This window comes from Elephas maximus, chromosome 3 (assembly GCF_024166365.1).
Source record: "Elephas maximus indicus isolate mEleMax1 chromosome 3, mEleMax1 primary haplotype, whole genome shotgun sequence".
NCBI lineage: Eukaryota > Metazoa > Chordata > Mammalia > Proboscidea > Elephantidae > Elephas > Elephas maximus.
The window spans coordinates 68,707,558-68,730,360 of NC_064821.1; the positions used below are offsets into that span (position 1 = coordinate 68,707,558).

At 48.6% G+C, this 22,803-nt stretch overlaps 1 protein-coding gene across 1 annotated transcript; it reads left to right on the plus strand.

Annotated features, from left to right (window-relative positions):
* Positions 1-3,646: 3,646 nt before the first annotated feature.
* On the plus strand, positions 3,647-21,913 carry SESN2 (sestrin 2). Its single transcript, XM_049878452.1, has 10 exons — positions 3,647-4,095; positions 11,990-12,055; positions 13,821-14,018; positions 14,310-14,492; positions 14,595-14,807; positions 15,392-15,542; positions 16,239-16,357; positions 16,747-16,937; positions 19,262-19,406; positions 20,087-21,913. Exons 1-10 carry the CDS (start codon positions 4,009-4,011, stop codon positions 20,171-20,173), a joined length of 1,440 nt encoding a protein of 479 aa, XP_049734409.1. The 5' UTR covers positions 3,647-4,008; the 3' UTR covers positions 20,174-21,913.
* Positions 21,914-22,803: the final 890 nt, after the last annotated feature.

Consider the following 22,803-nt stretch of genomic DNA (forward strand, 5'->3'; position numbering starts at 1 on the left):
TTGTGATTCTGAAGCTTGACAGTTCTGGACCTGTCAGCTAGGTGAGTGAAGGACCTCCCTCAGCACGTAGCACCATGCCTGCTTAATGAGTAATTAAAAAGAATGAATCTGTGAATAAACCATGGAGGGTGGGTCTCCCTTGGCTTTATCAAACCAGACGGGATTTGGCTTCTTACCTGAAAGCTCCCCCAGGGCCAGAATTGTGTTCTGAGATGAGAGTGGAAATGGGGAGAAACAAGAACAATATGAAGAACCAAAAAAAATGACATCTGGGGTGATAAATCACTGCCCCAGGAATAGTCAAGATACAAGGTCATTATAGTAAAATGACCCCAGAATATGTGATTGGAAAATTAATCCAGGAAGAATGAAAATAGAACACATGAGGACTACCATTAGAGTCATAATCTGAGAGGGGTCCGAGACTGAGGAAATCTCAGAAATACTTCAAGCCAAATCTAGATGTCACTTCAGGACTGGAATATGATTGAGGAATAAAAAAGCTTTGGCCAATCAGTGTCCTCAACACAGCTGGTGCAAGAGAGTATGGCAACAGGAGGGAGGAGATCTTTACAGAACTCAAAACTCGAGGAGAGTGAAACAAAAAGTGTGGAGGAGAGGGAATGTGTCCAGCCTGTGTCACCAGGCCACACCTCACGGGGCTGGATGCTTCACTACTGAATTTCCAGAGCCCAGCACAGTGCCTGGTATACACTAACCAGTTGCCATTGAGTCAGTTCCAACTCATGGCGACCTCATATGTGTCGGTGTAGAACTGTGCCCCACAGGGTGTTCGATGTGCTGATTTTTTGGATGTTGCCAGGCCTTTCTTCCAAGGCACCTCTGGGTAGACTCAAACCACTAACCTTTCAATTAGCAGCCAAGCATGTTAACTGTTTGCACCACTCACGGACTCCTGGTGTACATTAGATGGTCAATAAAACTTACTGAATTGAAAGAGGGAGGGAAGCAGCCAGGGCCCTAACCAGCAGGTTTGCCCTGAGTAGAGCCAGTTCAATGATTCACCTTTTCCTTGGTTCCTTTTGCTCAGATTCCAGCTGTCCTAGTCACCTTCAGATGATAACTTGGCTTTTCATGGAGACTTTCTCACAAGAAGGGATGTGCCGGCCCACCAAGTATAAGCCACCTGACAGTAGTGTTTTTTGCTCTCAATTAATATATTAGAATTCTGCTTTAAGCATCAGTTTCTTATACCAGCCTGCTCCTTACATGTTCACTTCCATCTTTCATTAGTGACACAGTGGTGTTTTTTGCTTTGGAGTCATTCCTGCCTGGGTTTGATTCCTTGCTCGGCCTATTATGAGCTATCTGACCTTGGTCAACACACTTCTTGAGTCTCAGTTTCCTTATATGTCAAATAGGAGCATACTGCCAACCTCAGAAAGTTGTGGTAAGAGTTACATGAGACAACGGATGTATCCTGGACCAATGTCAGTGTCCCTGCCTCTTCCAATCTTTCCTTCCTTGGAGACTGGGTCACAAAAGAGCATCCACTTTAGAATATCAGTATCTCTGCTTTTCCTTTTCACAAAATTACTAACTTTGTAAGTGAAACCATGGGAATGATTTAGTCACATCCTTGAAGATTCTGAAGGGTTATTCTACAGAGGAAAGTAATTAAAACTCATTACTTCAAAATATTTACTGAGGATCCACTGCATGCTGTTAGGGAATACAGAGACAATTAGACAATTTCTGCCTTAAAGGAGCTCTGGCACAGCCTGGTGCAGTCAAAAGAAGATCTCTTGTGATGTTGGACAAGCAATTTTACCTGTTTGAGCTTGCTCCCTAACTTTGTAAAAGTAATTGATAACATATTCCATTGTTATCTGGAGGGAGAAGGTAAACATACAGACATGATAGCAAAGCTGTATCCAGTTTAGAAACCAGAAGTATAATAAGGTAGAAACAATGTGTTGTAGGAGTTGAGTAAGAGAGATTACTTTTAGCTGGGCCGAAAAAGCAACACCTGGAGGAGGAAGTGGTAGCTGGAAACCTTCATTCAGACCACGAAGAACTGAAGGCATTGAATTCTGGATTGGGTTTCAATGGGCAGAGATTTGCAGAGAGAACTACTGGAAGAAAAGCTTGAAGGTCAAACAAGGACATGGGTGTGGCAAGTAGAACTGGAAAGGTAAGTTGAGGCAGGTCTTGGTAGGCCTTGAATGTCAGTCTAGGGGTTTGACCTTTATTCTGTAGTTGATGAAATACCATTAAAGCTTTTTGATCTGAAGATTGACATTACAGAGTAAATTTTTTCAATGAACGTTCAATCTGACATAAGGTGGTTTAGAGGAGAATTCCATTCAAAGGAAAATTCAGTTACCAAGGGTGTATTATTGGCAGGACATTGTGCTAGGAGGAATAGGGCAGGAGACAAAGATGTCAAGGAACTCAAAAGGGTCAGATGAGACCTATACACAGAAAATTACCATACAGGGTAGAGTATGGTAAGTGTTATAATAGAGACCCAGCCCAAGTGCCTTGGGAACTCGACAGAAGGTGAAATTAATTTCCATCTCCCAAAAGGCTGGAGGCAGGAGACCAAGTCAGAGGCTCATCTTTGGAATCATAATCCTAGACTCAATATCAGAGAAGACCCCTGCTCTGCCAGGATCCATGTCCAGGGTAGACAATGCCTTTAAAATTGAAACAAAAAGTGGAACTCAAGAAAATCTGTGAAGGCTCTGAGTGAAGAGGATGGGGGAGGAATTCAGCTTTGAGGTGTTGGTGGGGTGACTTCCTTGCCAAAAGCCAGGAAGTGGATGAGATCAGGGAGTGAGAGTGTGCCTGGAGAGAGGAATAAAAACAGAAACTTGGGGAACACCCACTTTCAGGGGGTGGGGGGAGAAAGAGGAGTCAGAGGAGAGGCCAGAGAGAGGGGAGAAGAGACCCAGCACAACACCTTGTCACAGTTTCAAGTAGGTGGCTGGCAAGAATGGAAAACAGGACCTGAGGTCCCAGGGAAGCAGAGGGAGGAAACTGCGGCAATAGGGATTGAGGTTAGACATAGGTTGCCAATGGCATTTCAATGAATGAAGGCTTTTTCCAGAGACTCCCCAAATAGGGTGGTTTCCCTATTCGTGGTACATTTGAAAGTTGAGTCCTCCCGGAGCCTAGGGGGAATAGGGCTCTGCCCTCTGACTTCCGAAGATCTGATGTTCAGCTCTACTATTGTAGTTGTTGTTAGGTGTTCTCAAGTAGTAGAAATACTCTACTATTAGCACCATTGAACAAAGTGGGCCAAAACCTCTCCTAACTCTAACCAGTCTCTCCAGGAGCGAGAAAGTTGAAGGATGCACTTGGGAGGGATTTCACACTTGGCTCTCAGGTCCAGCCTGGTGAAGTCCCGTTTCATCATACAGTCCTAATGACTCTCCGGGCCGTCACTCTCGTCTGGTATTGCCTGCGCTCTGACAAAACCCTGTTGCAAAAGTTTGCAGCATTCGTTTGGGCCAGACTACAGCTCCCAGAGTTCCCGGGCGCTTCCCGGTGCCGATTGGCTGAGTAGTCGGCCCTAGAGGGAGGTGTCGCCCCGCCTACCCGGGAAACAAGCATCTGATTGGCTGTGGCGCGGGGCTTTTGTGTCCCCGCCCTCCCCCGGGGACCGCAGCGGGCTGAGTGTCAGAGCCGAGGGAGCGCTGGCAGTTCCGCGGCGGGGATGCTGAGGAGCGCAGAGTCCGCGAGCAGCCCTGGCCATTGCGGACTTCCGAGGCGCCCCGGGCCGTGAAAACCCCCGCGCTGCGACCAGTCGTCGGAGCCCGAAGCCATTTACCGTTCCAGAAACCGGGCTGGAGGAGAATCCAGTGCAGCAGCTGCCGTTCTCGGATTCTGGGCTTTCGGAGCGTTCTGGAGCCCCGAGAGGCACCTCAGGGTTCTAGAACCTCCCGTGCTGCCCGGGGTCCCGGCTTCCTACGTGCGTCCGACCAAACTCCCGCTCCGGTGCACCGGTCGTCTGCGAGCAGAGGCTCGATCTTGGCGCATACCATGATCGTTGCGGACTCCGAGCGCCGCGCGGAGCTCAAGGGCTACCTGCCGTTCACCCGGGGCGGCGGCGGCGCTGGAGCCGGAGAGGTAAGCAGAGGCCGAGCGACGCCACTCTTCTCTTGAAGCCCGAACCGCGTCCAAGCCTCGGGCTGTCCCGAGATAAGTCCGTGCGCCCCGCGAGCTCGGGGAAGCGGGGCGAAGCGCGTAACCCAGGAGCAGGGTTGCATCAACTGGCAGCCTTGGCCCTCGCCCCCCTCCCCCCGGGGCTGCGCAGCCCTCCCAGCTCCCTCGGACCCCTGGCCAATGAGAAGGGAGCCTTCCCGAGGTTCTCTAGTGTCTGGTCTCTTGTCGAGAGCGTCTTCAAGTCCAGGCAAATCCCGTCCCGAGCGGCCCGACCGCTCCTCCCCGCCCCCTTCCGTAGATTCCCTTCCTCTTGGCGGGGGCAGGCGGGCAGGGGACTCTTTCTAGGATACGTCCCCGCTCCGATCCCCCAGCGCCGGCAGTCGGGCACCTAGGGCTGGCCGGCGAAGGCCGACCTGGTCCCCCTCCCTGCACCCTCGCTCCTCCTGCACCCCCTGTTTTGGAGAGGGCTGCGGTCTGCTAGCGAGAGGGGGCGGGGCCGCGGGCGCTCCGGGGGCTTGGCTGGCTGCCCGGCCGGTGGTGGCCGCGGCCAGAGATGGCAGGAGAGGGGCTTGGGGTGGGGGGAACCCAGGCTGCGCTCCCAAAGCCTAGCGCAGATTAGGCAGTGCCCTTCTGAGTGGTCTGATGGCCCTGAAGTTTGTTTTGTACCCCGGAAAGGCATTGCGGTGAGGCCAGGAATAAGGTTGGGCCTAATCTGACTGACATTCACCGACAAGCGATAATGGACCTACTAGATGCCAGGCCTGCTTTTTCTCTAAATCCTCAGGACTAAACCAGCAAAATGCGAGCTATACTATAGCCCCATTTTACAGATGAGAAAATTGAAGCCCAGGAGGGGCTTAGGGAGAGATTCCCTTCTCTAACCTCACCCAGGGAGCTCATTCTTTGGCCTGAGTGTCCCTAGGATTTCAGAGTGTGCTTGGCACTTCAGAGAGTTTTGCTTGTTTCTTTTCTTTCCAGGCAGCTTGAAGCAGGTGTATTCCTGGGGATGGGAGTCAGAATAGTGATAGTCCTGAGCTGTGTGACAGGGAAAATCTCTGCCCTTCTCTGAGCAACATGGTTTCTGGGGCTCCTAGCTTCAGTGGTAGAGGGATTGTGTCCTGGATTTCTGTTAGTTTGAGTTTAATCCCCCCTCCCCCACCGTGGTTTAAGGAGCCCTGCTGACACAGTGTTAAGAGCTCTGCTGCTAACCAAAAGGTTGAAAAGGTTGGTGGTTCAACCCACCAGCCACTCAGGGAGGAAGATGTGGCAGTCTGTTTCAGTAAAGACTTACAGCCTTGGGAACTGTATGAGACAGTTCTATTCTGTCCTATAGGGTCTCTATAAGGACAGAGAGAGGCGAGTCTCAGATCATCTCAATGGCAACAGGTTTGGTTTTTCTGTTTGGACCATAGTTAGGAGCTACATGGGGAGGAATGGCCCCCACTCTTGTTCCTTCTCAGCCATGTGACTTTGACCAAGTCATTTTACTCTCTGAGTCTGTTTCTTTCTTTGTAAAAAAAACAGAAATGTTATTACTGAGAGCACTTGGGCACTGGAGCCAGAGTTAGCTGGGTTCATGTGCCAGCCCTCCCACTCACTCACTGTGTGACCTTGGCCAAGTGATCACCTTCTCTGGTCCACACCTTCTTCACATGGGGATTTGATAGTATCCCTGAATGACAATCGGGAGAATTAACTGAGAATACAAGCAAAAGACCAAAGCACAATGCCTGGAACATAGTAACTGCATCTGACATGCTAACTGTTGTGAGAATGTGGCCATGACATACATTTCCCATTACTCAGTGTCTCACAGGGGGATGCCTGAGCTTACCCTCCTGTCTGAGATGAGAGTAGTGTGCATCCCTCTCTGGGACAGTGCCTGAGAAGTGGTCAGAGGAGAATGGAATGGCTCAGGTGGCTGGGGCAGGCTGTGAGGGAGTGGCATTTAGATGTCAGCAGTGGGGAAAGCTGGTGGTGTCTGGTAGAAAAGAGGACCTTGTGAAGGAGCTGTGTGCTTAAGCAGGAACCCTCAGAAGACAGTGGGGTGCTCCTGATCTTACAGAGCATGGTACCCAAGGCCCCACTGAAGACCCAGATGTGCAGCCCCCTCAGCACTCTGGTGAGTTCACAACATGCCCTTTGAGTGGGTGAAGGCCTTGAGATAGATGTATCTCCAGTAAGTTCTGAGAGCTTCACTCTAGTGCTGGTAGTATGCTTTCAGAGTCTTATTGGGCTGTTAAATTACTTCTTCAAATATCACTTCCTTGGGGAGGCCTTTCCTCCCCCATCAGATAAGTCCCTTGTGCATACCGACTTCAGTCCCCCTTCCGCTGCCTAGGAGCTTTTGTCCCAATTGTAGTGAAACCGTTGTATAATTTAATTAGGTACTTCTTTTCTGTTTCTCTTGCTGGACTAGAAGCACCCAAAGGATACATCCTGCAGATCTCATCCCCTGCCCTCCACTGTTCTTAGCACCTAATAAATGCTCATAACTATTTGCCTCATAATAGCTTAGCTGGCACTTACGAACTGTGCAGGCTTTGAAGTCAGATCTGAGCTTGTGCCTGTCTGGGACAGGACCTTTCTGAGCCTTGGTGACTGTGTCTAAAAAGGGATAACAAGACCTGTTTCCCAGGGTGGTTGTGTGAAGTCGGTGAGAGCAGAAGCGTGAAGCACATAGCCTAGTGCCAGCTCTTGGCGGGCATACAAGAGTATGGCGCCTCTCCCCCTCCCCCCATCAGAGATGGTCAGGGGCTGCTTGGGCTGTATCTTCTTCTCAGGTATAAACCCAGGCAGTTGTCAGTTCAGGTGACCAGAGAAGCCGATGAGCGTAGTGGGGCTCTTCCCCTCCCCAGCCAGCAGAGTGACTTTGCAGGTGCCTGTAACTGAGTCCTGGCAGAAGTCACAGACTGGGGCTACTCCAAGAGGCCGACGTAGCTGGTTGACAGAACCCTCGGAAGCCAGACTGAGCTGAATTCAAATCTCCAGGCCTTTGTTCACTCCAACGGGCTATAGTAGTGGAGTGGAAAGGACCTTGGAAGCTAGGCAGACCTGGATTCAAATCTCAAATTGACCACTTCTCACCAAAAAAAACAAACACGTTGCTGTCGAGTTGATCCTGGCTCATAGCAACCCTATGGGACAGAGTAGAACTGCCCCACAGGGTTTCCAAGGATGTAATCTTTATGGAAAGCAGACTGTCACATCTTTTGCCTGTGGCAGAGCGGCTGGTGGGTTCTAACCACCAACCTTTTGGTTAGCAGTCAAGCGCTTAACCATTGTGCCACCAGGGCTCATTGGCCACTTCTCAACTGATGCATAACCTTTGGAACCTTAAACTTTATTTGTGAGCAAAATAGAGATCTCTCCCCACCCCCACTCCTAAAAGCTGATGTAACAATTAAGTGAAACCTGTATAAAGTGCCCAAGCTAATGTAAAAGTTTAGCGTGAGCTTAAGTTAGGAGCCAGACACTGAAATGAGGTGATTATCCTCTTTTTACAACTTGCCTGAAGCCTTGTTTGTTGTTTGACCACCTGTCTTGTGACCCTATGTGACCCACTCAGTTGGAACTATAGAAACAGCCACCGTTGGCCCTCTCTTGGCCCCACACTAGCTGTACTACCCGTGGGCATGGCACCTGCCCACACTGGGTTTCATTTTCTTCATCTGTAGAGATGGAGATCATCCCTTTATCTGATAATGCTGAACCTGCACCATCCAATATGGCGGCCCCTAGCCAATGTGGCTTCTTAGATTTAAGTAAATTAAAATTAAAAGCTCAGTTTTTTAGTCACATCCTGGTGGTGTAGTGGTTAAGAGCCCAGCTGCTAACCAAAAGGTCAGCAGTTCCAATCCACCAGCCACTCCTTGGAAACCCTATGAGGCAGTTCTACTCTGTCTTACAGGTTTTGCTATGAGTCGGAACAGACTCGATGGCACCTAACGACAACAGTCACATTTCAAATGTTTAGCCACAGTGGCTCTAAGCTACTGTATTTACTGGGCAGTACAGATATAGAACATTCCATCATCACCGAAAGTTCTCTTGGACTGTATGTGTTACACTGGGGTAACAACAGGAAACTAGATGCAGTGTGTATCCTCAAGATGAGAAAGAACACAGTATGACAGGTGCTGTGACTGAGGGATCCCGGGGTCAGTGGGCGGAGAGAAGGGGATTCTCATGGCTGAGGAACCCCAGATGCAAAAGCCTTGAGGCTATTGAGACCTTGAGAAATTTAGAGAATGAGAATCCCAATTCTGTCACCTCCTTCCCAGCTGAGGTGGTGGGAGTGATTTGATTTGACGTCTCTGTGCCTTATTCTTTATCTGTAAAATGGGGGCAATAGTAGCAGTTAATAGGAGTCCCTGGGTGCCACAAGTGGTTAAGCCCTCAGCTGCTAACCAAGAGGTTGGCACTTTGAACCCACCGAGAGGCACCTTGCAAGAAAGGCCTGGTGATCTGCTTCCAAAAGATTACAGCCATGAAAATCCTATGGAGTACAGTTCTGCTCTGACACACATGGGGCCCGTGAGTTAGAATCAGCAGTAACTGGTTAGTTAGTTTTGTAGTAGCTCCTTCCTTGGAAGTGTAGGCGGTGCATGTGAACTCAGTGCTTAGCCAGTGGTAGCCAGTGTTGTTATTTACTGTCATTATTGACTCCCTACCCCAGGAATAGGAGTCCTTGGGTGGTATAAAAGGTTCAGTGCTTGACTACTAGCAGAAAGGCTGGCAGTTCAAACCCAGCCACAGGCACCTCGGAAGACATGCCTGACAATCTTCTTCTGAAAGGTCACAACCTTGAAAACCCTATGAAGCAGTCTACTCTGCACACATAGGGTCACCATTAGTCAGAATCGACTTGACGGCAACTAACAGCAACTCCAGAAACGAGAGAAGAGCTGGTTTGGAGGTGTCATTTTTTGGCAGTGGGACCCTGCCCATCTGCTTCACCTGGAGTTCTGGGTGTCAAGGTTAGAGAACCATCTAGATTTTCCAGCCATAGATTAGAATCTACTTGGTTTTGTCTTCAGGGCCTTGCACTGTCCCTTCTCTCTGGAATGCTCACCCCCTCCCCCAGATCTTTACAAGCCCTGCTGTCTTCTCATCATTTAGGTATCAGCTCAAAGATTACCTCTGAAGCTGTCTAAACCAAAACCAAACCTATTGCTGTCCAGTCAATTCTGATTCATAGAGACCCTCTAGACAGAGTAGAACTGCCCCATAGGGTTTCCAAGGAGTGGCTGGTGGATTCGAACTGCTGACCTTTTTTAGTTAGCACCCAAGCTCTTAACCACTGCGCATCCAGGGCTCCTGTCTACTCGAACTAAAATACTGCACACAGCCCTACTCCATCATAACACTACCTCATTGTTGTATTTCATTTGCTTTCTAGAACTTATGATTTGAAATCCTATTCATCTATTGTTTGTCTTACTGCATTATATCGTAAGTTCTACGAGGGCTGAGACTTTGTCTTTTTATTGCTGTGTTCTGGCTGTCTGGCAAATAGTCATCAAAAACATTTGTTGGGTGAACAGGTTAATTCTGGTTCTACTGGGAAAGCACTTAGCACAATGCTTTATACTTGTTAAAGTGATCAGTAAATAGTACAAAACAAGGGTCCTCTACCCTGACTAGATATTATGCCGGGGCCCCACTCCAGACCAATTAGTAGAATTACTGGAGGTGGGACCTGGGGGTATTTTTTTTTTAAAGCTTCTCCAAGGGATTCCGATATAGGTCTGGATTGAGAAGCCCTTGTTTGGAATTAACAATGAGGTTAATGATAGCTGACTTTTATTAAGTACTTAATGTGATACAGGTACTGTGCTAAGCATTATCTCATTAACTCTCATGACTACTCAGTGAGAATAGGTACTGTTATCCCCATTATTTGTTGAGGAAACTGAGGTTCACATAGCTAGCAGATAGCAGGTGGTAGAGTTGTAATTTGAGCCCAGGCAGTTTGTGTCCAGAGCCTCTATCTTTTAACTGCACTCTACTATGATAATAGTATTAATAATAACTGTTATTGTTATTAGGGCTGAAAATATTGGGGGATCCGGACCCTTCACTTACAGACCCACAGATAGCAGCTCCTCCCTTCGCAGCCCCAGGGAAGATTTTGCAGTGAGAAGGGATCCCAAGGCTGCTCGCAGCACCTCTGGTGGGCCCTCCCTGCCTGCCTTCCAGTCCTGCCCCACCCTGTTGTTTCTATCTGTCCTCAGCTCCCCTGAGGGGGAGGCCCAGTGTGTGGAGTCAGCAATCCTTATCTCGCAGACTGTGCTGTTGGGCTTTTTCCCTTAGACGAGGGAGGAGGGGAGCTGAAAGGGGAGTGAGTGCTTGGGGATTGTGGCGATTACTACGCCAGACTTGGAACGGCTTGGCCTGGTAGGTCCCAAAAGTGTGGGCTGAAAGGGGCCTGAGTAGTCAGCCCAGCCACCTTCTCTGTCTAGGATTGAGACTCAGAGAATCTTAGATTACTTTTCCAAGTCTGGATTTTAGTTGGGAAGGGGGACTTTCCCTGTCCAGTGAGGGGCATGACTCTGGTTTTGGTAAACTGTTTCCAAGGCCAGTGCTGAGATGACCCTTCTTCTCCCCTCCCTGTCCCAATTAACAAAACAAATGAATTAAAAAAAAAAAAAAAAACTCCTCCTAAATCCCATTCTTTTTTGTGTTTAAATCCCATTCTAGGACTGTTGTTGTTAGGTGCCATCGAGTCGGTTCTGACTCAGGAAACACTGCCTGGTCCTGAGCCATCCTTACAATCGTTGTTATGATTGAGCTCATTGTTGCAGCCATTGTGTCAACCCACCTCATCGAGGGTCTTCCTATTTTCCGCTGACCCTGTACTCTGCCTAGCATTCCAGGACTAGGAAAGAAGATTCCCTAAGTACATGACCCTGATGGTTTCTAAAGAGGCTCAAATACATGCAGATAGGAGCAGCTCCTCCCACATGTCATAATAGCTGCTTCCATCAGCCTTGCACACACACCCTGCTCCCATTCCCTCCACACTCTCTGCTTTCTCCATTCGCAGGCTGGTGTGAATGACCTGACTCCACCCCGCTCTCAGCAAAATGTGGTCTGGTAGTAAGGAGACTTGAAACAGATAATTGCAGGATAGTGTTTTTAGGAATGAAAACTGAAAATTGTGGGGTCACAGAAGAGGGGCCTTCTGAGGGCCAGGGAGAAGGTTCCCAGACCCTGATATACTGTAAGAGTTAGCTCTGCAAAAGGAATGACCAGTGGGAGGGGAGTGGCCTGGGCCACTGGTTTATCTGAGGGGTTATGGGAAGTTGAGGCAGGGTTTGAAGCCAGTTGATAAGATCTGTACTTCAGAAAGTTGACTCTGACTGCTGGATAGAGGATGGATAGGAGAGGGCAGGCTGTGGAGGCAGGAAGGCCTTTTGTGGAACTGGGGGTGGTGGTTCAGACACGGCATGGTGGTAGTCTGTGAGGTGGCAGTGGTGATTTTTCCTGGCTAGGAGTGGTCAAACCATGCCTTATGTGGGTTCTTCAGGGCTGCCAAAAAGGTGGCCCCTGGAGATGTGCGACATGGCGACTTCCCAGATCCCTCTCACCCAGCAATGCTGGGGCTCCTGGGTTGCTGCTCAGTTCCTGATGAAATCAGCCCTCTTGCTATGCTTGAGAATGGACGCGATGGCAATGGGACTGCTCTACCCGCCAAACAGTGTGTTTATCTCCCAACTGAGTCCTTCGTGCTGGGTGTACCAGAAAGGTGGTTTAAAGCTCACTGTGGTCTCTTGTGTGAGAAGGAAGCTGGAGAGATAACTGTCCACTTAGCGTTCCCCTCTACACCAACTAACCATGATGTATCTTCTGCCAGGAACAGAGGGAGAGACCGTCTTGGAGAGGCCATCGAGGGCCCAGCGCCTTCATCCCAATGGAGGAGGTAAGCTTGGAAGGGGTTAGGAATCTTTTGTCCTTGGAAAGAAAGGATGGAATATTGAGTAGGCAGGAGTCTTCACATCCCTTGAAATAGCAGCTTTGAAACTACCCCTTCAGATTCCTGACTTGTTTAATCCACAAAACAGCTCTGTAAAATAGGTACTATCAAACCCATTTTACTGGGAAGAAACAGGCTTGAAGAGGTAACGTAGTAATAATACAGCTAGGTAAGAGCCAATTTTTAGATTCCCAGATTAGTGCTCCTTTTTCCTTAAGAAGATAGAACTATCTGTGTTTTATCTTCTTATTCTTCACAGTGCATATATTAAAACTTTTTTTTTCTGTTTTAAAAGTAATATATGTTCATTGTAAAAAAAAAAAAAATAATAATCCAGTATTTCAGAAAAAGCTTTGGTCTCCTGTAATCCCAGCCCCCACAGAGATAATCACAACCATTTGCTGCTGTTTTTGGACTTTTTTTTTCATGCAGACACTTATTTTCAGTACAAAACGAAGGCCATAGTTTACAACTTGGGTTTTTTTGTTTGTTTTCACTTAACAATGCAACTGAGATATCTTTCATCTACTGAGTCAGTTCCTTCTTTCATTTATTCAGTAGATACCAATGGAATGACTAATCTGTGCTAGGCACTGTTCTAGGTGCTGAGAATACAGCAGTGAACAAAACAGCCAAAAATCTTTGGCATCACGGAGCTTACATTCTAACGTGTACATGTGTGTATGTGCGCATCCTTGTATGTGTACGGGGGTGGGGGGAGTGTATTAGTACCTTCAAAATACGTGTATGAAAAAAATAAGTTTCCTCATTTTCCTTTGGCTTTTTATCAGCGAAGATGAATGTTTTGTTTCCTTGTCCTTTTGTTCTCCTAAATGTATAGGCCAAGTGGTGAATGAGCTGGTTAAAGATGTTTAAATGCCCAAATCTCCGTCCCCCTTGTAAATATAAGATGAAGAAGAACCACCCACAGATCTCTTACGTCTGTAGCCAGAATTTTTTAAGCTCAAAGTATTGTTCATATATGTGTGTGTATATATATATATATATTTACCGTTTATAAATAACCAGTCCCCTTTTATAATAAAGAAAAGAAATAGGTTTGGGGGTTAATCTGACATTTGCCAGATCTGTGAGCAAGGACTAAACCTCTCTGGGCCTTGATGTCCTCATCTGTCAACTGGGGAAAATAATAGCATTCACTTTACTGGATTATTGGGATGATTCATTGAGGTAATGCAGGAAAGCTCCAGGCTCCTCAGCGTGAACTCCTTTGCACAGCCCCACCTCCCGCGTGGTTGTATGAATTTGCATTGTTAGAACAAAAGTTTCATGAGGGGAGAAAAAACTGCACTTTAATCTTTGTGCCTATTTCCCTATCTAAAAATGATAAGATGCCTAATACACATTTGTTTAATCACTTAATGAAATAATATCTTTTCCTCCCCTAAAAAACCAAACGCTTTGCCGTCGAGTTCATTCCGACTCATAGCGACCCCGTAGGACAGAGTAGAACTGCCTCATAGGGTTTCCAAGGAGCAGCTGGTGGATTCGAACTGCTGACCTTTTGGTTAGTAGACAAGCTCTTAACCTCTACACCACCATGGCTTCTTCTTCCCCTAGTCTCCCCTTTTTTGGGACGTGATGGTTGTTTTCGTTTTCTTGCTGTTATAAACCCACCACAATGAATATCTTCGTCTCTGGTGGGGAGGGCAGGAGGTTAACCTGTGTTCTCCTTATCTTTTCCTGGTAGATTCTTCAGGAGGGGTCTGAGAGCCTGGAGCAGCACCTGGGGCTGGAGGTGCTGATGTCTTCAGGGCGGGTGGACAACCTGGCAGTGGTGATGGGTCTGCACCCTGATTACCTTAGCAGCTTCTGGCGCCTGCACTACCTGCTGCTGCACACGGATGGGCCCCTGGCCAGCTCCTGGCGCCACTACATTGCCATCATGGTGAGCCTGTCAGGCCTGACTCTTGTTGGGGTGGGCCACACGGAGGCTTCTGCCCTGGGATCTCTCTGCTGGGGGCTTCCCAAGCTGTTTCCATAGACGAGAGAGAGAGAGAGGAAGCGTAGAGCAGAGGAAAGCCTGGTTCTGTGTGACCATCCATAGAATTTTAGATTTTGGAGTTATCTTTAGTGTCTTGCAACAGTTTGTCCTGTGATGTCTCCTCCATGGGGCATCCACCCTGACCAGGGCACAGAAGGAGGGAGGGTAACCCAGGCTCTGGCCTTCACCCCACAGGCTGCTGCCCGCCACCAGTGCTCCTACCTGGTGGGCTCCCACATGGCTGAGTTTCTGCAGACTGGTGGTGACCCCGAGTGGCTGCTGGGTCTCCACCGTGCACCCAAAAAGCTACGCAAACTCAGCGAGATCAACAAGTTGCTGGCGCATCGGCCATGGCTCATCACCAAGGATCATATCCAGGTGCAGTGGGCAGAGAGGCGGGTCCTCAAGGGACCCCAGGGGCCAGGCTGGGGGCAGCCAAGGGACAGGCACTGAGTGGGTCTGGCCTTCCTTCTCCTCCAGGCCCTGCTGAAGACGGGTGAGCACAGCTGGTCCCTGGCGGAGCTCATTCAAGCCCTGGTCCTGCTCACTCACTGCCACTCCCTGGCCTCCTTTGTGTTTGGCTGTGGCATCCTTCCCGATGGGGACCCAGAGGGCAGCCCTGCCCCCCAGGCACCTTCGCCCCCCAGTGAGCAAAGCAGCCCCCCGAGCAGGGACCCACTCAACAACTCTGGGGTAAGTCACCATCAGCTGGGACTTGGGGAGGAAGCCAACATGGCCTTTGGTCCTTTGGTGAAGCTCCTGCTTCCTTGTCTCTTCACACTGAGAGGCCTTAGGAAAGTTATTTGACTTTGAAGCTCAATTTCCTCATCTCTGAAATGGGAATAAAGAGGACTGTAAGGATTAAATCACAGTGGGTTGTGAGGATTAAGTAAAATAGCTATATGACTGGCCTCTCAGCATGTAGCCCTGTAGACTCAAAGTCTACTGGTTTTTAGCATTTCAAAAAGATAAAGTGAGGTGACCTCTTACTCCATGAGGTAGTCTTGTTAGTTTTAATATAAAAATACAGTTACTTCAAAAATGTCTTCCCTGTGAGGGAAGCTGATGCTCAGAGAGGACGTGTTTATCCTGTAACTTCTTAAACTTCACTTTTGGAAGCCCGGTCGTGTGAGCCGCACAGCATGTGCCTGGCACAGAGGGTGCGCTGGGCCTTTACAGCCCTCCGGGAAGCCTGCACGTAGGAAGGGTGTGTGGAGTGTTCTGGGGCTGAGGGAGGAAGGAGGAATAGATGGTCACCACTGGGCCCCCTCCACCAGGGCTTTGAGGCCGCACGTGACGTGGAGGCTCTGATGGAACGCATGAGGCAGCTTCAGGAGAGCCTGCTGCGGGACGAGGGGGCGTCCCAGGAGGAGATGGAGAGCCGCTTTGAGCTGGAGAAGTCAGAGAGTCTGCTGGTGACCCCCTCAGGTACAGGATCACAGGCATCCAGGTTCTTGGGGTTCCCCCCTGCTTAAACCACCTCGGGTGAGGACTAGTCACCTCTGTACCCTATACCTCCTCTGCTCTGGAGGCAGCCAGGCCTTGACCATCCTTTCGCCAGGTGTCTGAGCATGGGCTTTGGGATCAGACTGGGGTTTGAATTCTGACCTCTTCCCCTTACTGGCTACTGACAAGTCACAGTCTCAAGGCCTCAGTCTCCTCACACGTCAAGGATTGGTGTGTAGAATAAATGGGGCAGCAGGGTCAAAGCTCTTAGTATAGAGCCTGGCCAAGGATAAGCAGCTCCATAAAAAACTGCCACTATTATTATTGCTTGGAGCCCTGATGGTGCAGTGGTTAGAGCTTAGCTGCTAACCAAAAGGTTGGCAGTTTGAACCCACCAGCCGCTGCATGGAAACCCTATGGGGCAGTTCTGTTCTGTGCTATAGGGTAGCTATGAGTTGGAATCAGCTATTGTGATTACTGGGGGCCTTATCTCCCTTCCTCCCCCAGGCCTGACCCCAACTGTAGCCTGGCCCCACTCACTGTAGTAAGGGACTTTCTCTGGCCCTCTACTCTGTGCCTTCCCCTGCCCCTATTGATCATTATTTAGGAGTTGAGGCCTGCCTGTGTGTGTGCTCCATGCATCAGCCTCATGGTGGCTATTTCTGACATGGTTTTCAGCTGACATCCTGGAGCTCTCACCACGCCCAGACATGCTGTGCTTTGTGGAAGACCCCACTTTTGGATATGAAGACTTCACTCGGCGAGGGGCTGAGGCACCCCCCACCTTCCGTGCCCAGGTAGGCCTCTCCCTATGAGTCTTGGCCATTACCCCAGATTAACGAATAGGTAGGGGATAGATGGTTTAAGTAATTATGGAGTTGGGCACCTCTCTTCCTACCTGGAATGCCTCAAAATTCCATGAGGGGAGTGGGGGACCCTCTGAATCCTGAAGGAACTCATCTATGCCCCAAACTCAGGGGGTCCTGATCTTAGGGAAGAGGTCATCACCAAGATGCATCCTCCTCAGCTTCTTAGGCCCAGAGCAAGCGGTATGTTATATTTGTGGGGTGGGAAGAGAACATTATAGAGAGCACAGGTATGCTCCAGAGGTCCAGAGGATGGGGCCTGGATGGCCAGCCTTGGGCTGCAAAGTCCCTGCTGACTGACCTCTTCCTATGTTTCTCAGGATTACACCTGGGAAGACCATGGCTACTCGCTGATCCAGCGGCTCTACCCCGAGGGTGGACAGCTGCTGGATGAGAAGTTCCAGGCAGCCTACAGTCTCACCTACAACACCATGGCCATGCACAGCGGTGTGGACACCTCCATGCTCCGCAGGGCCATCTGGAACTACATCCACTGCGTCTTTGGCATCAGGTGGGCACCTGATGCGCCTGATGGGCACCTAGTGTGACCTCACTGAGGGTGTGTGTATGGTGTAAATCCTGCATTGGAACTCCCAGTTCTGTTTCATTTTCCTTCTTTTTTCCTCCTTTCTTTCTGCCTATACTGCTTTTCAAAACAAATGTATTTCTTTGCTGATTATAAAAGATAATAGAAGTGCTCATTATTTGAACCTTCTAAAATGAAACTCTTTAAGCTCTTCTCCTAGAGATAACTATGGCTGTATTTGAAGTTTTATTTCCATTCCAAGGAGCAGTCCTTCCCTCATAATAAATAAGGACAACATAAATGCCTATAAATGGGGGCCTTTCAATATTGCCACACATGTTCATTCAGTGAAATATTACGCAGCTGTTAAAAATGACAGTAGAAGATTGCTTATATTGATGCGGGAGAATGTTCAAAATGAATTGAGAGAAAAGAAAGCTGGTTGTCAAGCAGAATCTTCTTTTTGCTCATTTTTTACTTGAAATGTATACATGTGTGAAAAATACATGGAAGGTTGAACTCTAAAATGTCATTTAATAGTGATTGTCTCTGTATAGTACAGTGTGATGAATTACATTTTCATCTTGTTGTTTAAGTATTTCCTGATTTTTTAAGTAGAGTTTCTATTTTTTTTAATTAATGAGATTATATTCCACATATTCTGCAACCTACCTTTTCACCTGTTGATCATTGTGAATCACCTTCCTTTCAATATTTCTAGATCTTTTATACTTTTTAACAGCTCCATGGTATTCTGTTAGGGATGTATCACAATTACTCAAACGTTCTCCTATTGGGTACTTAGGGCATTTGCAGTTTTTCACTATTTCAATCACCATGGGCACTGACTAGCCTTATAGGTGAGAAACTACTTGTCAAGGATGTCACAAATGGATTATTTTTTTACTTAAAAAAAATCTCATTTCCTACTCTGGATTATGGAAAATTCAAAGATTAAGGAGAAAAGCAATTTCCCAAAATTCTACCACTCTATTACAACCACACCCACATCCTGGGATGTTTTTCTCCATTACCTTTTTTCTTTTCTATGCAATTGCTTTCATATAGTTGAAATTATAGTGGTTATTTTATTTTAAATTATCATAGTATGTTTGATGTAAAGATAAACAGCCTGATTTTAGAAAATTCAGGAACCATAAAAACAACACCCATCCATGATCTCAGCAGCTCTTATTGTTGTCAGGTATTTCCTTTCTGTGCTTTTTTGTGTGCAAATAGCCAAAGCGTATATAAGTTCACAAAAACAAGATCTGTTACCATTTTTTTTCCTGCTCATTTTACTTATTTTGCTCATTTAATAAAGCGTAAGCATGTTCCAGTGAACACATATTTTTTTTTTCTTTTCTCATTTAACAGTTTATTCCAAGCGTCTAAAAATTACTCCCGATTTTAAAAAATGTACAGGTTCCTTGTAGAAAACATGTGTTTCTGTGTATTCCTGGCTATAAAATCCTATTTCACAGAATGAGCTGACCTGTACTTCACTGGCTATCCTCTTATTGGTTGTTGGCAAGTTTAGAACCTAGGAAGGGCCAAGAATAGGCGTCTTAATAGGTTGCACAGGCTAGTCTGCCCAGCTCTCAGGTCCAGGCTTCACTCTTCACATGGTCTTTTGTCTTCTGAATCTGTCTCCCAATTTTCAGCCAGCCTTTCCCATCCACGCTGATCTGTGATGCCTTTGGCTGCCCTGGCTCACTGGTCTAGGGAGTGGACAACGTGCCTTCTAGACTTGTCACCAACTTTGACTTTGAACAAATTAATTGTCTTCTGCAGGCCTAAGTTTGCCCATCTGTAAAATGAATACCAGCTCCTTTTGACCCCTTCCCTCTTCCATCTCCAGAGTGGATATTTGCACTGACGTCCTGCCCCACTTTCCGTGGCTGTTACTGTAAAGTAGTAAATACGGCCTTGGCACTGGGCAGAGCTGGATTTGAATTCTGGTTCTAGCTGCATGACCTAGGACAAGTGACTTCACTTCTCTGAATCTCAGTTCCCTCATCTAGTAAGTGGGGATGATGAAACTCATTGTATACAGTAGTTTTGAAGATTCCACGAAGTACTTGGCACATAGTTGGTGCTCAATGTAGCATGCTCATTCTCCGTGCATCCCTATGAGTCTGGTGGCCACTGCTACATGGCATCAGCTTTTTCTCAGGGGAACTGGCTTCTCGTTGCTTCCTGACTTCTGCCTGTTCTCTCTGTCCCTTCCTCTGTAGGGCAAGGGTTGGGGAGGGGAGCTACCTCTAGGAGTAGAGGGTAAGTGACATTGTTGGGGCCTCTCCATCCAGATATGACGACTATGACTATGGGGAGGTGAACCAGCTCCTGGAGCGGAACCTCAAGGTCTATATCAAGACAGTAGCCTGCTACCCAGAGAAGACCACTCGGAGGATGTACAAGCTTTTCTGGAGGCATTTCCGCCACTCAGAGAAGGTACAGCCCATCAGGGAGGGGTGGGCCCCCCTTCCAGGGAGGGGCTGAGGCTAGAGGAACAGAATGGAGTACACAAGTCCAGCCAGTGGAGGGGACAAGGGATCAGGACCCAATAAGGAAACCCCAGACTGAGGCTGTTCTGCCAGGTGGAACACCTGGGCCTATTGTCCTGGGTTTAAGTCCTACTCCACTATATGATTTCAGACCTCATTTACTCATCTGAAAAATAGGAATATGTGTGCCTACTTCACAGCATCCTCAGTGGCAGCCAGGTGGACCTGGGTTAAATGGTAGCACTATCACTCAGTTGCTGTGTGACCCTGGGCAAGACATTTTGCCTCTCTGAGCTTTTTATCTTTACAGTGGGAATAGAAACTGCTTGCATTTCAAGGCTACTGGGAAGAGGAAATGTATTTGAACCCCTGATCCCTAGTAGGTGATCAGTTAGTAGTGGTTCTTGTTATTAGCTTGGGAAGATAAAGATACTAGTCATGACAGGGATGAATGTGCTTGAAATTCTTCAGCAGTCATCACACCAAATTGCTGAGAGCCTTAGGAAAGGGCAGGGCATCTCTGTAGGGATGGTGACAAGGCGAGGGGTCAGGGATAGTGACAGTCTGGGAGGAATGGGGAGGGCAGGGGTTAACGCAGTTGCTAACAATCCATTATCTGTACCCCAGGTCCACGTGAACTTGCTGCTCCTGGAGGCCCGAATGCAAGCTGCCCTGCTCTACGCCCTTCGCGCCATCACCCGCTACATGACCTGACTCCTGCACAGGATCTGGGCCAGGAGCAGCTGACCCTGCAAGGACTTCTCTGTCTGGAGACAGACCCAGACCCTTTTCCTGTCCCACGCCCACCCACCCCACTCTGGGGGTGGGCTTGTGTGTGACCTGCAGCCCCAAGCTACACCCTCCTTTTTCTCACTGGAATGGACAGGATCATTGCACTGACTCTGGGATCCCAGCACTGCCCCTGGGAGCTGGACGAGGACTAGGAGACCCCGGGGGCTATGCCCTTTTTCCTGCCCCTGCCCCCAGAGGCAGAGGGCACAGGAAGGAAAATGGGCCCAGCATGGTCATGTCTACCAGCAGGCTGGGCCTCAGGCACCACGAGTGCTGTGACCTCCCTGGACTGGGAAGTCCCTGGCTGGCCCTGAGAGAGGGGCATACATCTCCAGGGATTGACACTCCAGGCAGCTCTGCCCTCCCTACCCCGCATCCCCAGATTTCATTACCTCCTACCTGCAATTCACCCAACAATGTGAAAGTCAGGGTCCCAGCTGGTCTGTGTGCCTACTCCCCATCATCGTGCTCTGTTGGGCAGTCAGAAGGCCCCTTGTTCCCCAGTTGCCCCAATCCTAGTGTAGTTCTTTTGACCTTCTCCCTCTCCACCCTTTTTTTCCCCTGTCTGATGGTGTGGGACCCCAGGAGAGAGATCAAGCACATCAAAAAATCAGAAGATACATGTTTAGAGACTTTGGGCCTCTGTTGGTCACATTGCCTTCTGAAGAAGAGGGAGTATTAGGTTATAAATTCTCTGCTTTTTGGTTCTTTTTGGTTGTGGGTCAAACCTCCTCGGGGCTCCTTCCCTGGAGCCACAGTCAGGGGAGGGGGAAAAATCTGGTTCTCCCCAGAGTTGCGCCTGCCCTGCAGAGACTGGCACCCCACTCTCCTATCTCCAGTGGGTCTACCACAGATGTTTGCCAAAAAGTCGAACGTTTATTGGTGGCTCAGATGGCACTGTGGCCCAGTGGGAGAGGCAGGAGTCACCAGTGTTCTTGTTTGGGCCTTGCCACCGGCCAGGGTGACTGTGGCTATGTTGTCAAACCTCTTAGGCCTCTGTTTCCACAGTCGTAGACTAAGAGGTGGTCTCGATTTCTGAGTCATCTGACTCTTCACCCTGGAATTCCCAGGCCAATTTACCAGCACCAAACTGATTTCCATGCAGAATCTTGAAGGCCTCTGGGGACCCCTTTCCTGCTGCCAGTCTGTCCTTGCTGCCTTCTGAAGATCCCTGTCCCCATCCGTTTCTGTCCCCTCTCCTCAGTTTTAGGCAAGTTGCTTGGAGGCAGAAGCAGCCAAGGACTGATCCCAGGCACTTTCTATAGCAAATAAGCTGTGAATTCTGACTTATCTTGCCCTACTTCCAGCAGCATATGCCTCCCCTCTGACTAGTTTGGAGGTGACTGAAGAAAGACAAGGGCCAAGATGCTGCTGCTTCTGACCCTCCTCTCTGGAGCGGAGTGGGAGAGGAGCTGGGTCAGTGTGCCACACTTCATACCCGTGCAGGCACGGAAAGCTACTGGCACCCCCTTCAGGCCTCAGACCCCTCTCTGCAAAGAGACTGGGCAGGAGGGAAAGGGCCCCAGCATTAGGATTTGGGTTCTGGAGGAGACATGATAACTCTGTGACTGTCCCCTGGATGGGTGGGAAGGGTATCCAGTGTTCAAGTGCAGAAATCTTTGGCTTTGCTACCAGTTCCGTATGATGACAAATAAAGGTTCACCGAGGTTTGGTTTTGTACTTCTTGTTAATGGTCTCTTTCTACTTACTGGGGGCCGTGGTTCACTTCCTAGCACAAACAGGGAGCTGCGATCGCATCATGAACTTGACCTGCTACCCTTGCTCTGCCAGGCCCTTGTACCCAGTGACTACAGGTTTGGGAATGGTTGGCATTGAAAGTACTTCTGTCCCTTGGGTATCCATCTGTAGCTGGCTCGGCGTTATGGAATAATAATGACCGTGTTATTTTTCTGACAAAACCTGGCCCTGTGCTGGCTACTTGGAGGTCATTTCTCTCAGCCTGCAGCACTCCTGCAAAAGAACTGAGACTCAAAGGTGAAATGACATTGCCAGGGCCACAGCTAGTCAGTGGTGGAGCCAGGATCCCAACCTGGGTCTGCTTGACCCTGAGGCCTTGGCATTTTACCTTGGTGCTTTTACCACTACTGGGCTCACCTGGAGCGAGGAAGGCTGTTTGAGAATCTCTGGGGAGACCTCTAGTGTCCTCTGCCCCACCACACTGTGCCTACCTGCTTCTGATCCTTCCCTCTCCAGCACCAAGGAGACAGAACCAGGCATCAGGGGTTAGATGTGACCCCCAAGTTGTACCAGTGCCACTTAGTAGCTGTGTGACTTTGGTCAAGTTTCTTAACTTCTCTGAACACCAGGAACTAGTGAGCTTACCAGGAAAACCACATCATGACTTAAGAGCTAAGCCTTCTTCCACTTCCTCTAAATACCCTGCTATTATACAATGACAGCTGGATTTCCTACAGGAAGCTCTCCCTGATTGACTCCTCATCCCTTTTCCCTTTGAGGTACTTCATTTTTGCCGTATTCCTTTACACTTACTCTTCCTTCTAGAATCATTTGAGAGGGTGTGAAAGTGAATC